The sequence below is a fragment of the Nelusetta ayraudi genome, unplaced genomic scaffold (assembly GCF_046127955.1).
Source record: "Nelusetta ayraudi isolate G7.1 ecotype Tasmania unplaced genomic scaffold, CSIRO-AGI_Nayr_v1 ptg000042l, whole genome shotgun sequence".
NCBI lineage: Eukaryota > Metazoa > Chordata > Actinopteri > Tetraodontiformes > Monacanthidae > Nelusetta > Nelusetta ayraudi.
This window is the reverse complement of record NW_027466092.1, coordinates 16,885,776-16,902,762: the sequence shown is the minus strand read 5'-3', so window position 1 is coordinate 16,902,762 and position 16,987 is coordinate 16,885,776. Positions and strand designations below refer to the sequence as shown.

The 16,987-nt window shown below is 45.7% G+C and overlaps 1 protein-coding gene across 1 annotated transcript in view; it reads left to right on the top strand.

Annotated features, from left to right (window-relative positions):
- The first annotated feature begins 8,982 nt into the window (after positions 1 to 8,982).
- Positions 8,983 to 16,987, top strand: part of crhr1 (corticotropin releasing hormone receptor 1) — a 49,867-nt gene continuing 41,862 nt past the window's right edge. The window contains exons 1-2 of the mRNA XM_076034996.1: positions 8,983 to 9,250; positions 15,062 to 15,149. Coding sequence (XP_075891111.1) covers positions 9,221 to 9,250; positions 15,062 to 15,149 — 118 coding nt within the window. The 5' untranslated portion in view covers positions 8,983 to 9,220. The remainder of the gene's footprint in view (positions 9,251 to 15,061; positions 15,150 to 16,987) is intronic.

Here is a 16,987-nt window from a genome sequence, read left to right as displayed (position 1 = left end):
CCGGGCCGCCTTCTGCATTTGTGTCCTCATCACACGCGCAAACACACACAGCACACACACACACACACACACGCGCACTTCCCCGTCCCCCGAGTGTTTGCTCCATGTTTATTATTCTAGCGCGAACTCTTCAAGTGTTGCTCCAAGTGTAACGGTGAGATACGGCGCACAGATGTGCTAAAAAACTCAAAACAAGAAGTAGCACACACACGCACACACACACACACACACACACACACACACACACACACACACACACATAGACTGCCTGCTTAAACATGAAGCGTTTTTCTAGGTCACCATCTCTCTGAGTGACTTGACAAGTTTTGGTATCTCAGCGCGAGCTGCGTTTGAAGTTGGCCACAGTGATTGGATGAACTGCTTTGTGATTATGCCGCTTTTCCTGCTGACAATTCGCTTTTATTTCAAACCGCTTTGTGGGAACTTTGAACACACACAGAAAGAAATTCTTCAACTTCCAGCCGCTCGCATTGTACCACTGGCTCGTCGCAGTGCGCGCTGACCACTTCACACACTCGCCACTGACACACTTGGTTGTCGTGAAGCGGACAAATTGTCGGCAAAGCATGTTTGGAGACTTGACGGAGGTCTCAGAGGAAGAAGAAGAAGAAGAAGAAGAAGAAGAAGAAGAAGAAGAAGAAGAAGAAGAAGAAGACATCAAGGAAATTGACTCAACATTTCATTTCAAGATCCTTTTTACTCAGGCGTTCTGGAGCTTTGTGGGTCATCATCAGCAAACATCATCACAGAAATAGAGACATTTGAGTCTTGCACAGATTTGTGTCTTCAGTCTGTCTCTGGTTGGACAATCTGGAGACACGAAGATCACAGTAAAACATGAGTGAACGAGTCAAAGAAACCACATTAGACCAGTCAGTTGTAATTACCGCTTGCTAACATCCTGTTATCATGTACGCAGTTATATAATTTGCACTTAAATTGTTTGGCTAGACAATTTGGTTGCATGATTTCACATGAGTATGTTTTTTTTTTCATCGGTATGAAGAAACACTGCTAAAATCGGCAAACCTTGCTGGTGGTTTACCGCCAACAGGCGTTCACTCTGCTTTTGTGATAATAAAGAACAGCCTTTCCGCTCTTGTGACAGTTGCTGCCAATTTGATTTAGACACAGTCACTCCATTGCTTCATCTTACTGTGCATTTTGCTCAAAATCCATTCAATGTGAAATCAGGGTATCCATACTTGGGTCTCTTGGCAAAGTGGATCTCTTGGTGAGTCATCTGTGAAAATCAGATGTCGGTGAGGACATAATTAGCTGCAGAGGTGCTCTGAATTCTCTATTACGGCTGGTTTGCACAGCTCAAAGTTTTCACATCAAACGAAAAATCTGTTGTTGCCGCTTGACCTCACGTTTACATGACAACCGGCACTCCCTGAATGTCTTTGGCAGCAGCTTGTCAAAAATCAAATCTTTCAAGATCAAAACCTTCCCAGAAGAAGAGAAGAGAGCCTGAAAGTGGCATGGCTCACTTCCCCTGTTGTGTTTGCACCTGAGTGGCGTGCACGAGTAGGAGGAGCATAAACAGTGACGGCCTAGTTTTTCCTCTTTTTGTTTTGTGGGTTTGTGCTTATGACTTTGAAAAGTTTAGTGAGGTTCCTTCATCGAAATCCAGATGTGTTGCTCCCATAAAACACAAACGCTCAGGAGCCACTTCATTCGGCACGACAATTCACGCACTTGTCCACACAAATAGCCAACCAGCAACACAAAGCATTGAGGCATGCGGACGACTCGCTGATGTTCAAAGCCAGCGTCCAAGAAAATATCCAGCGAGCAGCAGCTATGTGGAGGAAAATGCCTTGATGATTGTCAGAGGTCAGAGGTCAGGACAGAGCGAGGTCTGCAGAACAGCATCTCTGGGTACCTGGTGTACCTGAGAAGCGAGCGTGTGAACGCCCCCCACTGGCCCCAAGGCCCTGCGACCATTTGATTTGTTTGGGAGAAAAAGGAAACAGCTTCCTGTGGTCACAGTTCAGTTGTTCCCGTCTAAACGTGACCTTAAAGTGTCTGTGATCTATTCCCTGTCCAGTGTCGTCAGGGGCTGACACTTCCTCGGCGACAAAACTCATCAGCGTCAAGACTCTTGTTTGCCGCTGTGTCTTTTTACCGGCTGCAGACAAACCAGGATGACGGTCGTGCAGCGTTTTCCATCACACGTGGCCAACCGTTGCAAATAGTAGGGCTTTTAAATGTGGGCAAATAAGTCCCACACGTGGGAATGAAACACAGATGCATGACTCGTGGGGTGTAATTTAGGATGACCAACCTATCTTCCCAGGACAGGTCCTGCTTTCCCAGCCTGTCCTCGGCATTCTGCTTTTCTTTTCTTTTAATTTCTAACAAAGTGATGAAATTATGAAAAAAAAATCCTCTATCTGTACAGAGGAGGTATACTTTAAATTTACTGAAATCTTTGAGTAAACCTCCAGTATCATTTCAGTATCTCATTGCCAGACCAAGTGCCCTGGTTTTCGGTAATAACAATATGTTTAAAGCTTGTCTTTAAAGCGCGTGTTAACCCCAAGCCCAGCACTAAAGAAAGTATTTTGATAACATAAAAAGAAATTCTGACAATCATTGTGTTGTTTCAGTTGAATATCATCTTTACGGATGCTGGGACGATTTACCAAAATAAATCACAAAAAAACAGACAAGCTTTCATGACGTTAGCGTACCAGGATTAGCTCACTTTAAAATCTGCCCGAAATATGCTAACTGATAAAATAATAAATGGCTCTTCTACATTGCAGTTGCGTATTTTATACTAAACACGGCACCACGCACTGCCATACTACCGCCTGCTAGTGTTTATGTTGTATTTTGACCCATTTCAATAAAACATTTTCAGTGGAAAAACAAAAAAAACAAAAACACATCAGATCTGCTTTCACTTGCGCCACTGGAGAGTAACAGCGCCGGATCACATTCTCCAAGCTGGGTTGCCCCATTTTGTAGAGTTGGGTTTCAAGTGCAGAGCCTTGGGCAGAGGAGAGAAACGGTGTCTGGCTGATGTATCTCGTTGATGGAGACAGTGTGATGTGCTCAAAAAGATGCGGCGTGGCACAGCTCTGCAGTCACGCTTGCATTAGCTGATTGCCGTCAGCTGCTTCATTCATGCCTCACAACCGAGCGCCCGTTCCTCAGCTGCAGCCAGCTGACAAGTCGCGCGCTTGTAATCACGCAGATGGACAGTGGGGACGTGGAAACTGGATTGTTTTCCCGCTAACAGTATCTGTGAACTGCTGCTGCTGCTGCTGCTGCTGCTGCTGCTGCTGCTACTGCAGAGCTTCGCCCCAACCAGCTCCTCCGCCTCTGCCTCAATTTATACATTCTGTGATGTATTTAGCGGGGAATTAGTTCCCACCGCATTAGCGGTCTCATTCTGACAGCTCAGGCATTAACAGCTACGCTAATTGTGTGGTTGTTAGAATGGTCAGAACTCCTCTGATTAAACAAGTTGAGTTAACGATACTTTGCGGTTTCTGAGGTCTGCAGTTGTGGCTTCTTAATATTGTTGAGTGGAGATACACGGTGTCTTTTTGATCTTCTCAACTTTTGCCGTGTTTGATGGCTCTAAAAAGGTCATTTTATGGATATTTCCATACTTAATAAGTTAATTTTGTTTGTCTACTTCCAACAATGGACCAAAAAAGACTTTCTCTCACTCGGCTCCACCTTTGAACAGCCCACTCCCTCGTAAGTGACCAGCCGCTCGCTACTACCTAGTGAGCGGGGAAGATGGCTTCTAGCTCTCATGCAGCCCACATTTAAAAAAAGAAAAAAAAAGAAAAGTCTGCAGAGGCGTTCGAGGTAATCAGCTCAACTTGTGGTGTGGAAAGCAAAATCCAAATGCCACATTTCAATGCTGAAATACGGGAAAATCTAGAAACCATTTTGAAAAAAGGTGTTATTTTTCATACTTGGTGTGTTAGTTGGCAATACTACTAATGCGGAAACACGTGAAAGAGCTAAAAAAAAAAAAAGAAAAAGAAAAAGAAAAAGAAAAAGAAAATAAAAAAAGTCAGTTTTTAATAGGAGGACCTCCTTAAAATCTACAAATGTGCCCTTTATTTGACCAGCTGACGACAGTATAAACAATATACACCCTCGGACCCAAGGTTAGCTGGTGCAAGCCGGTGTTCTCTCTGAGGCTGTTGTGACACAGTGGATGGTGTTTGATTGCATTTGCACTCTTGCCTTTGCTTGGTATGCAGACATGCAAATCTGTTTCTGACATTTATTTTTACACAGGGCCAAGAATACCTCCACTGCGTTGCTCATACTTGCACTGGGATAAATCTTCCAACTGTTTGATTTACTGCAGTAGTGTTGACTGTCCTGCGAGACAAAAGCAACCAGCTCGCCATTGAGAAGCAGCCCACCTGTGAGTAAAAACAACAACAAAAACCCGGCCAAGCTAAATACACCTGAAAACATGCTCATATTTCCATATCCCAACGGCTTTGCTAACATTGCAGAATGTGCTGTAATAGCTGAGAATTAGCCTATAAATGTTAGACGCTGGCATTAAAAGTGTTCGTCCATAATAGTTTTCCCACGCAGGCCCCAAACTTTTGTTTTTAACTGCGTGCAGTATGTTTACAGGCAAAACATTTGGCTGCTTTGCCGTGCAATTCATCATGAGTTATTTCAACGCAGGCACGTTTTATTCATATACTTGCGGCAAATACCAACTTTATAGGCCAAATTTACAGATGGATTTTCTAATTTTAGTACCTTACTCATTCACAAAATGATTCATTCTGATCATTTCAGTAATACATTCTGTGCATATATTAGCTGCATCTTAAGAGCGAAAATGAGAGAGGCTAGCTGGTGGTCACTGGGTGTGGGCGGTGCTGGTACACAGTGTGCGTGTGTGTGTGTGTGTGTACTGTCAGCACAAGAAAATCATGTGTGTCTGTGTGTTTGTGCCAAGTGACTCATGTGTGTTTGTGCCAGGCTGCCCGGAAGAATGTGTGTGTATGTGTGTGTGTGTGTGCATATGCGTATGTGTGTATGTTTGAGTGTGTGTATGTGTGGGTGTGTGTGTGTGTTTGTGTGTGTGTGTGTGTGTGTGTGTGTGTGTGTGTGTGTGTGTGTGTGTGTGTGTGTGTGTGTTTGTGTGTGTGTGTATAAACGTTTCATTTCATTCCAACTTTGCCCATCCAACATAGATATCATTCACACAAAACCGATTGGCCACATTTCAAAAGTAGCACATTACTACTGAGAATCCGCAGACCTGGCAACCCTCTCCGTGCACGTGGGAGGTGTGTCTGGAACCGAGCGCAGGCAGAGGCAGCGTTCTCCCTGGTGGCATTCCTCAGGAAACAGTTGAATGAACATAACAGAGGAAGAAACGCTCCATCCTGAAGTATGAAGTGTTGTGTAGCAGCAGTGTGTGTTGACAACACGTCTCCCTCTCACCGCCGGCTCAACCTGCTTCCCCACGTCAGTGGTGAGACTTTCCTATAGTTTACTGCATGTATTAGTTTACGCTGCTATAGTCGTCTCACTTATATTATGACCCGTGTCCTCATCAACACACACCATGTATTCCACAACATGGAAACTCCATAAAAATTTGCTCTGATTTATCAACAGTCATCTCTCCAAATTGTTGACGCTTTCATGGTTTGGTCTTTAAACTCCACATCACTGGAACAAACAAACTTGCTGCAGATCTTTATTGAACCCCCCGCCCTCCTTCTGCAAGAATGAGCGCAAACGCCACAGCTCGTCGGCCGTGCACTTTGATGTGCAGAGGGCACAACGTTTGTCCAGACCTTTGCACTGGACCATGATCATCACACGCACACACGCACACACGCACATGCACACAGAATGCCTGCTTTGTCATCGTCCACACAAGTGGAATGACCCTCAGCGCTCACTGCCAGCGTTTGGAGAATAGCATGTGTGTGCATGTCCACCCCCCCCCCCTTTATTTTGTTCTCACTGGGCACTGAAGATGTCACATGGAAGATGAACAGTGTTTCAGATTGGAGGAGGAGGTGGGAGGACCACAGTGTGCCTGATGGTGAACGCCTCCTGCTACAGCAGAGGGGATTAGTGGGGTCCGCCTTACACAACCCCCCTCCCTCACACACACACACACACACACACACACACACACACACACACACACGCACATAAAATCACAATTAATGGCGCCACCAAAGCGTGCACAACACCTGCCAGTCTGATTTGAGCAGCACCTGTATGCTCACCTCAAGGACAGGTGTGCATTCAGGCAGGTACACTTTGTCCTGCGCGCTTCCTGCTAACAAGCGCCGCCTGCAGTAACCCGTTTGGCTACGCTGCACCACCGTGTGTGGCAACGCCGCAGCATGGCACGCTGGTGGTGGAGCGCTGTCACCTTGGATTAAAGCATCTCTTGAAATAATGCCTCCTCGCATGTCACTGGCTCTAAAGAAAGCGTGCGGGCTGTGTGTGTGCGCCTATCATGGGCCAGCACCAATCCCTGGTTAAAGCAAGTGTCTAGTGTCGCAATGTTTTGCGTAAAATATTGATGTTCAATGAGGGCCGTGCAGGTGCAGGGCCAGATGTGACGAAGGGAATGATACACAATTAGACCCAGGATTATCCTCATTCAGTATTAATCCATTAATATTTAAAGTCATGATGATGGAAAATAATCAGGGGCAAAAAAAAATCCATAGTTTCACAGAATTCAGTGGGGAAAAAAAGGAGAAAAATTACATTTTTAAATGAGTCTCTGGTCCTTGTTTCCAAGAACCCACATTTACTGATGCAGTAGGTTAAGCTTAGTTTGTTACACAGAATAACACAGCGTGACTTCTGTTACAAATCCTGGCAGATGTGTTGCAGAAGAACCCTCAAGTGGGTGTGTCAACCCTCTGGAAAAGCTGCCCAAAAATCTCAGACAGAGGAATGGAATGGTCTAGAACACGCATGTGCAAGTTACACATATTATTGCTGATGCAGTTTCTTGACTATTGAAATGCCCAGTGCTATTGAAATGGTTCACCCATTGCAACCGTCAAACACTCAGCGGTCCAACATGCCACAGTGGGAATTACTTATCAGATGTCTTTGTAAGCTAAAGTTTTTAGTTAACTTGGAATGTAAAGCTAACATTTGCTAGTTAGCGTTGGAGTGTAGCTCTGGCTGGATGCATTTCTGTCCTGAGCAGCTCAAATCTTTGGAAGTCAGTGACTGAGCTCAGGAAGACAAAGTTAAAGAAAAAAACAAAGTTGCACTTTATTGGGTCTGTGAATGGTTGTGTGTCCATGTGGCTCTGCCAGCGTGTCCAGGATGTGACCTGCCTTTGACCCAAGACCCCCCACAAGCCTAACGGTTGGAGAAGTGTGATGGAACACAGATGGATGGGTGAATGGATGTCACATACACATAGTTTTGTAAAGACTAATCACTTGGTTATTTTATCCAGTACTCATTTGCCAACCGTTTTTTTTTTTTTTTTGACACTAAGGGTTTTTTATTCAATTCTGAAGTCTTTCATGATGCTTCCTCCAACATCTGTCTTCTTGGGTTTTCTGGATTTAAGAAAGTGAAAAATACAACAGTTTCCTATAGATTTTATATTTTCCTGAATCCACTGTCACATATGCAGGTCGTCCGACAGCATATGCTGCTTCTGCATGTCAGCTTCTGCTGAAAGCATGACAGTCCTCCCCAGGCAGTGAGAGTGAGGGTTTGCACTGCTGAGGTGGGAGTGGAGGTGGTGGCTGTTCCTGGGTTCACTTGTCCTCATGTCTCTTTTCACCCTCATCTTAGAAAAGGACTCAGACTCGTTAATCACCAGTTTATTTGTACTCAGAAAGGGGCTGCGAGTGAATTAATTGTGTCCTTGTCTGCGGGCCCCTGATACCCGGTTGCCAATAAAAGGGGAATCAATGACCCCCCCTGCTGATCAGCAGTAGCACACAGACCTAATTCTCATGAACATTAATAAACCGAACTCGAGCAATGATTCTCTCGTCAAACGAGTGTCAACACATCCGAAGTCAAATTTAAACCCAGAGCCACATTCCATTATTTAATGATGAGGAGCACCTGAGGCCATGAGAACATCAGACCACAGATTGAAAGCAAGGAAGAAAAGAAACTAGAGGACGAGAAACTTTTGCTGAACAGAAATTGCTTCCGAGTCGCTTTTTCCCATCATCCCAGCATCTTTACGAGCCTTCAGGTTTAATTTAAGAGCCGTGTGTGGGACTGCGACCCCTCGGCTATAAACCACTGACCTACATTGATTATAAAAACGTCTCTATCCTTTTCTGTTATTGTTTCTATTCCTGAGTCTGCTTTTTGGATCGAGTCCCATCGAGAGTGAGAGAGAGAGAGCGAGAGAAAAATAATAACAACAACACACATCTCCCCAGGAGCTTTGCTTTATTGACACACTGGGGACCATCTGTCCATCTGCAGCCCGCAGCCAAAGCCTGTGAACTGTGGCCGTGGCGTGGCAAGCATTCACGGCGCGCGGGGGGAGACGCGCGGTGGAGACGCGCGCCGGGCGGACAGGAGGTCCTCGAGCAGGGACGTCTAGAATTGCGGGGCGGGATTAGAGATCAGATTAGGGCTCAGGGAGTATCGCGGATCCCGTTGCGTAATTAACTCGGCTGGGCGGCCGGGAGGTGCGGGTCTAGTTCCGAGGAGGCGCAACGTGGGCGGCGCGTCGAGCGAGGCGGCGCGGCAGCAGCAGCAGCAGCAGCAGCACAGCGGCGGCTCCAGGCTGCGGGAGTGAGAGAGGAGCTGGATGCGCAGCGCGCCGGACGTGGTGGCTCGCTGGAACCTGCAGGGACACCGGGCGGGCGCGCCGTGAGGAATCTGTTTCGATTCGGGAGCAGAATTGAAGGACACGCGGGGCTGCGCGCGTCCCTCTGACTTCTACTGTCAGCGCGTGCAAATTGACTTCAGCGGCGCGTGGAGCAGAACACAGAGAGGGGGGAAGCTGACCGAGGACCTGCTACCGGAGACCGGCAGGGATTTGAACCCGCGAACCGGAGAAGCTGCTTGGAACAAGTCAATCAACACCTTTTACTGTTGTTGCACTTGCGCTAGTGAGTTGTGTGGAGTGCAGGGATGGAGTGAGGGGAGCCGCCGTGGAGAGCTTCACATGAGGCGCGAGATGATGTGAAGAGCACTAAAAGAAGGTCTGGAAATGCGTCGCCAGTGCTTCTGCGTGCTGGAGGTGAGTTGTGTTGCTCATCATCATCTGGGGGACTGGAAGAATGATGTCTGAATGAGGGATGGGAATAATCTTCATGTGAGGGGATTGGACACAATCATCCTCTCCAGATGTCATTGTCTCCGTCCACTTATAAGGAACAAGACAATATTAAAGGTTAAAGGTTTTTTTTGTTTTTTTGTTTTTTTTTTTTAAAGAGAGACAGGGATCATGTTCACTGGCACAGCTAGATACTGTTTTCACACTGATAACAGCGTTGAGCGAGTTTCAGTCCATTTCCCACGTCGACCCGCTGACTCTCGAGGAGAAAGTCTCCTCTGGGGCAAAGGTGGCAGGAGGAGTAAGACATTCCATGTGACACTAATTCTTCACCGTCACTGGGCTTTAGTCCTGATGGTTAAACGGGAAAAAAGGGAACAAGGCCAGTTTGAACTCTGGAGGTGACAGAACGTCTCAATGCACTTCTGCCGCTGCCGTGTGTCTCAATTCAGCAAAAATGATCAAATGTTTTCCACTGGCATGAGTCATCCACTGCCGTCTCCTCTTTCCGGTCCACGTCCTGGTCCGGCCATGGGTGCAGGTGCCTCGGGTGAATTACTTCTCCCACCTCCCACCCATTGTGCAAAACGAGCTGCTGCCGCTGCCACCGCTGCACTAAGAATAACTGAGAATCCTCTGAGCTCCCCACCATCCTCCACCCAGCCGTCACTGTTTTCATTTAAAACAGCCTACACACACACACACACACACACGCACATGCACGCACGCACTCACGCAAGCGCGCGCACACATACACAGTTACACGCCCATTCAGATATCAGATCTACCTAGTAACCTTTGGCAAAGTACATACTGGCAGTGATCCATCTCTCTGTCTGTCTGTCTATCTATCTATCTATCTATCTATATATCTATCTATCTATCTATATATCTATCTATATATATATATCTAAAGATACAAAAACCAACAACCCTAATGCTAAGCTAATTAATTCAATTAGAATCATGAGTAATAAGTGGTTCGATAACCGCAGTTTCCAAACGCAGCGTCGTTTGGACTCTAAATGAGTTTTGTCTTGAGGAAAGGGTTTCTATGGAGTCACAGCGAGGGCTTGGGAACCAGGTTTATCAGGAAATTAAAAAAAAAATTGAAAGCACGGCATTAATTGTTATTAAGCCCAAACCTTCACTGTAGCCGCTATGCTAATGATATTTACCATGCATAAGCTAACAGTGTTGGCTCAGTTTCAACACAGAGAAGATGTATGAGCCCTGATGAATTATGACCATATTGGCCCATTCTGTTAAAAAAGGTAAATACTTGTTACTGCCTCAAAGCCATGCATGTTGCTTTACTTTAAAAGTGAAAGGTATTAGCCTGCACTAAATGCATATTTACGACTTCAGCGGTGAATATTTCCAACAGAGCGTTGACTTTACAACAAAAACGGTGATACACGTGCACTACGCGCTAAGTTCACAGCAGCTAAAGGTAAACGTTCAAAAGGTGTTCACTGAGAACATGAGCTTGCACCAGTAGAATAATATGTCTTTTGCCGGAAAAGGATGCAAATCATAACTTTGAAAACCATTTTAGAATTTTTTAATCATTTCTTAAAAAAGTAGAATGTTAATTTTATGTTTTTGTCGTTTTGTTTTATAGCAACTCGCAGGTTTCCTCATTATTGTGCAATGCCGTGTGTTCCCTGTGTTTCCATCCATATAGAAGTGTGTGGACTGTGAGCAGTTCATTGAGTGAAGTGTTCCTTTAAAGACAAAGGTTTTATGATGCAGTATGACTCAGGATGATGTTTATTTATAGATGATAGTAATTGGAGAACCATATTGCAGCTGGAAAAGAGCAGCAAGAGAGACTTGGTGCCAAAGTAGATTATTTTTTTGGATTTAAAAAAAACAGACAGCAATGGAAAGGGTGCCAAATTCCGTCAAATCTGTTCTCCTTTCACCTAAAAGTGAGCCCTGAATGTACGAGGGCACTCAAAAAAAATGAATAGGTGGCTGACTGAACAGTTTTAATATTCCCGCCTGCTTTCAATGCAAATGAACAAGGTTGAAGAGCTCCAGCTGATTCACATTCCAGTGTTGCAAGACAGCTTATTATTATTTCTAGTATAGGAGAGCGAAGGAACATTGAGAGCAGCTGCCGTCTCATGATTGTTTCAGCCAAAGTTTGCAGCTGAACTGAGCCGTGGCTGCTGCCGTAAACTCAACCAACGTTGTGTTCATGGTACGGTTAAAAAGTATCAAATTCAAATGTTGAAATTCCCAGTGGATGCCGTGGGGAGGGAGGATTATAGCGCGCTGCTCAGGATTCTATCAGCGTTGGTTTAGTGGATGCAACCTTCTTTTTTTTGTTTGTTTATAACACTAAGTAACCGAATACAACCCAGGAGGTTTGAGGGGTGGGAACACTTGAATGACTGGAGAGCTTATAAAAATGAAAGAAACCAGAACCTTGCACAGATGGACTGATACACAAACCAAGGTAATATAATTCACGCCTCCATGGTGAAAAGAGTGCACAGACAAGATTTTTTAATTTCTTTCTTTCTTTCTTTTTTTAAAGGGAAAGGACCTTGTGATGTACTTTACAGTAGTTCAATCCTCTGTCTGTCACGTTTAAAGGAGGCCTTTGTATGTCTTTGTTGCTAGTAGACTCACTTGGTAGTAGCCCCCTATTGGTGCGAGTCTTTAGTGTCGTTCTTAATTATTGTTTTAATGAGGAAATATTGTCCAGTTCTAATAAAGCTGCCATGTAGTATTAGGACGCATTTAGGTATTTTAAATAGAATAGAATAGAATAGAATTTATAGATACAAATATATGTCTGAGATGCCTGTCAGTGATACTATCAAACAGTTTTGAGATGGACACTTCAGTGTTGCGGACCGTTTTTTGGATCGAATTGCCTGGGACTTGCACCTCTTTAATATTAACATTCTGATTTGATAGTGTGTATTGCTATCTGTTTTGTTTTTTTAATTTATCGGCTTAAACCACGAGGTTCAGTTGCTCAGTACCCAGTGCTCAGACCAACACCGTGTGCAATGACAAGAGACAAGGATTCACATATATGAACAAATAGAGGTGCATTGTTTAGGTGCGTTATTTAAAAAAAATGTCATAAAAGAGTCAAATAAGTGTCCTGAATAAAAGAGTATGGAACAGTGTATGTTGCAATCGTGTGTGTGTGTGTGTGTGTGTGTGTGTGTGTGTGTGTGTGTGTGTGTGTGTGTGTGTGTGTGTGTTTAACTCTCCTGCAAGCTCCACTTCTTCCTAACGCCCTGGTTGGAAGTGTTAAAGCTCTTGAGCGACGGCGAGAGCCTCGCCAGCCGGTCGCTCCACTTGGTTTTGTGCCGTCGCTGTCAGTCGTTGCACTTTAATTAGCCGCAAGGAGGCGGACGGGTAGCTGGTGCAGCGGTCGGCTGTACCGCGTCGTCGCTTGCACCCGAGTCAGTGAGCGTGAAAAGTGAGTGGAACACCCCCCCACTCCCCTGGAATCTGGGGCACCGGATTGGGTGTGACTCGGCCCGACGCCTCAAACGCGGCCGTCCCCGCCAAGGAAGCGAGCGCGTGAGAGCAGAACGAGCGTTTAAAAGAGAAAGTCTGAAATAAAGGGGGATGTTGACTCTTTGAGATGGTGCATTATTCACAGCCATGTTTTATTTAAGGGCTAAATGAAACATTGATTCCAAAGGTAATAGTAGCCGTCCTCCGGCGTCCTCTCGGGGGCTCGGAAGCCGACGAGCGCGGGACCCAGTTTGAGGTCAGCAAACGAGGCTGCGAGGCAGGAAGTCCGACGCTGAAGTGGGAGGGGCTCAGCTGCCTCTCCGACCACAGATGGTGGCACGGCGCCAGGTGATGTACAGTTTTCCAGATGTCACCGATGCAAAACGCAGCGCCATGTGCCAGCGCTCACCCTCGATGAAATATTAACGCTGACTGGCTCGTATCCTGGAGATGCGTGAAATTCACATATTTCTGAGTTGGGAAACAGAGGGAAAATCCCAGAGAAGACACGTTTGGGATTTTAAAGAATTAAATCATGCATGAATCAAGCAAATCAATCATGTGACTTCTCAACCCTTTTCGGAGCTGGCCGCCAGCTGTGTCAGGCCTTGGGAGGTGACATCATCAACCCCCCCGCCCCCCGCCCAAACAACCAAAACTCCCCCCCCCATGATGAGCTGCACCTTTGTATAAGCAGCACGACTGGGAAGGCAGTCGGGAGGAACAGCGTTAGTGCTGTCCGCTGCTCTTTTTTAATGAGCAAAACCACGTTGCGGTAACTTCCTGTTGTCTTTCTCCTTGGGGGTGGGGGGGGGGGGGGGGCACACGATGCTGACTGGGCTCCATCGTGTGCACTCACCGTTTGCAAAAAAAAAAGATTCATACTGGAGCTTTTTACGATCAACCTGCGAGCGTCCACGCCGGCGAGGTCGACGCGTCTCCTCTCATCTCGGAGATTGCCGTCGCATCGTGAGCTAAGAAGACGCTCGGCGCCAAACCCCCTTCGACACTTGAACTGTAGTTCTGTAATTATGTGCATTATTTAATGTTTCTTCTACCCCCCCACCCCTCCCCCCTCCTTTTTCCCCCTCCCGCCTCCCCCCACCCCCACACAAAGTAGGCTAAACGCAGCCCGCGTGCACAAACAGGAATATTTTGACGCCGCGGCCCTGCGAGGAGCAGCGCCGCGCTGCCTCATCAGCGACTTGTGTGTGTGCATAAACATGAGAGAGTGCTGAGGCGGCGCGAGGCGGGACTTACAAAGTGCTGCGAACCAGGAGAGCCCTGCATCTTGGTTCCATCTAGCGGCCCGATTCTTTGGTGACCTCTGACCTAGTGTTGTGGTCAAGACCACCGACCACCAAGCCAGACCGAGACATCAGCAAGACTACAAGTATATGTATCAGAGGAAAATCACAACAAAACAGAACAAATGACCAAATTAAAGTTTGCTTCTACATAAATGGAACAGCAACATTTCTTTCAGCAAGGTATCTTTTTTTTTTTTTTTTTTTTGACATTTTGCTGCTTTGGCAGATAGTCTGAACCATCCGTCCGTCCATTTTCAATACCTGCTTCTTCCTGCACTCAGGGTCACAAGGGTCTGCTGGAGCCTGTCCCAGCTGTCATAGGGTGAAGGCAGGGCGACACCCTGGACAAGTCGCCAGCTCATCACAGAGCCACATAGAAACAAACAAAGACAAACAACCATTTGCACTCACATGACATGTTTTTGGACTGTGGGAGGAAGCTGACACAGGGAGAACATGAGGCTGTATGAGACTGTATATATAAGAACAAATTACCAGAATCTTTTTTCTTCAATTTTGGTCCTGCATAAATGGAACAGCAGCATTTCTTCTAAGCAAAGTGTCTTTCAAAAATTTCCATCCAGCATTTTTGCTGCTTTGCCAAGCTATTTTGAAACATTTTCAAAAACACAACTTTGCATCATAAAATAAAAAAAACAACAGATTAACTCGAAATAAGGGGCCGTGTCACTCTGGGTGTCACCAACAGAGCGAAACAAGGCAACAGCTGGATTCTTTTCTGTTATAATCTGCCATTGCAGCGTTGGCTGAGTCTCAATCGGTCTGCATCAAAAATCCTTGGTCCGAACCGTCTGAGACCGAGACCCTTAAACAGTGGTCTAGAGACCGGTCTCTAGGCCAAGAGCAATCTCCAATACTACTCCACTACTCTGACCTCTACGGCCTCTCCTCTCTCTCTCTCTCTCTCTCTCTCTCTCACTCACTCTCTCTCTCTCTGTCTCTCTGTCTGCAGGTGTGCGCCATCCTGAGCCTGGCGCCCGCCGGCTCCCTGGCCGATCTGACGTGCGAGGCTCTGCTCATGCTGTCGGGAAACATCTCACGTAAGTCATCCCACCGCTCTTCCACCGGCTCCCCGAGAGGACGCATCGATCCCTCTCTCTCCCTCTCTCTCTCTCTCTCTCTCTCTGTCAATTGCCGATCACCCGCCTCCAGTTTGCCTCTTTGTGCAGAGCGGCGGGGCACCTTTTTTAGTCTTCTGAAGTTGCAGCGCGCGTGCATGCAGACATGCACAAATCACAAGGATTAGTTGTGTCAACGGCCCCCGGCGATACACATCACAACGGCGCAGCGTACTAATAATAAAGTTCTGAGCGCTGGCTCATTGCGCTGTCACATCCCTCTGTCACGATTTCCCCCCGCGATGAACTTTCTGAAGAGCATCTGTGGAATTCACAAGCAAAAAGGGCATTTATTGTAATTATTATCATTATTATAATGTGCTGTTATCTCTAAGTCAGTTATTCAGTTTTGCGGTGCATGGTTTAGAAATGAGTCACTGGGTCTTTTCCATAACCTCTCAATCAATGATGATGTGTGTCTTTTATGACGCTGTTAGTCACCAAATATGTAAATAAAAATAAACTTGGATAATTTTCTGAAACAGAATTAGTCGAAGTGAAATTGGAGCAGCGGATACCAGAAACGGTTCTGTGGTATAATAATCTGAGAGGTTGATACAGAGAGAAAGTGTTGATCATTCTCCGGCCCGTGTGTCCGTGAGAAGTAAGAAATGTCAAATGTTCAACTCAGGTCATTGGAAATTTTGTTTGGTGAGTGTTGTCAAGTCATACATCACTCATTCAAAAATGTGCTGGCTCTCTTTAGGAAACTTTAAAACCATTCAGCCTTCAAAGAAAATTGGTCGGGACAGCCATAAGGAAATAAAACATTTTGATTCAGACAAAATAGAATTTAATTTGTATGTAACTGTATGAAACCATTCATGTTGCCATGGTAACGTGCGTACTATCTAATCTCACAGTTCTGGTTCCTTTCTTCTGTTCCACTTTCACGTGAAATTTCGCCGCGAGCTGGACGTCACATTCATGTTGACCTCGCTCCAGTTGTGAGCTGAGAAGCCAGACAGCCGTCTGCGGTCTCGTGGTTTTCGTTATCACCGGCCGATAACACCAGCCGATAAGCATACCTGATAGTTTGAGTGTGAAAGCAACAAAACAGCGTGTCCAGATGTCATCAAAACCAGAGTCACGATGTAACGTGCAGTGCTAACAGTGTTTTTTGTTCGCAGCACAAATTAGCTTGTGCATGCTGTCAGTGTTGCTGGTATTTAAGTAGCTATTAAATATCGATGCATGAATTTAATTTAAATATCAAATTTGTGTTCCCTCCACTAACTCTGTAAAATGTGCTTTGCTTTCAATTCAGAATTCATGCTTAAGGCAAAAAACAGTCTCAACCACAAAAAAAAAAACACACAGATTTTGTTGAAAATATGAAATTAAATCTGCTCAGGCTTATGTGTAGCCGGTGAGGTGTTTTTTTAACCACTTTTTTTTAGTCTCTTTATCTCTTTTTTCGTGATTTAATTTTCACCGCAAAGACTCACGAAAACACCAATTTAAAAAAAACCTCTATATCTGTTGGACCAGAGTGTCAACGTCGCCTCACACGACGTCCTGGTTTCCGGAACTTCTCATCTAAATCTTCCTGAGTTATTATAGAAATAATAGCCTGACCCCTCAGGGCACGTCCACATTCATATTTGCAGCTTCCGTCCCGTTATTGCTCGGGGAAAGGTCTGTCACCAGTGTTTACCGTTGCCCTTTCACGCTCACCCTCTGTAGCTGTTAAGCTGAATCTAATGAGATTTTCATCGCGCCTTCTAAACCTTCAGGATCACCGTTATTGACGAGCATTT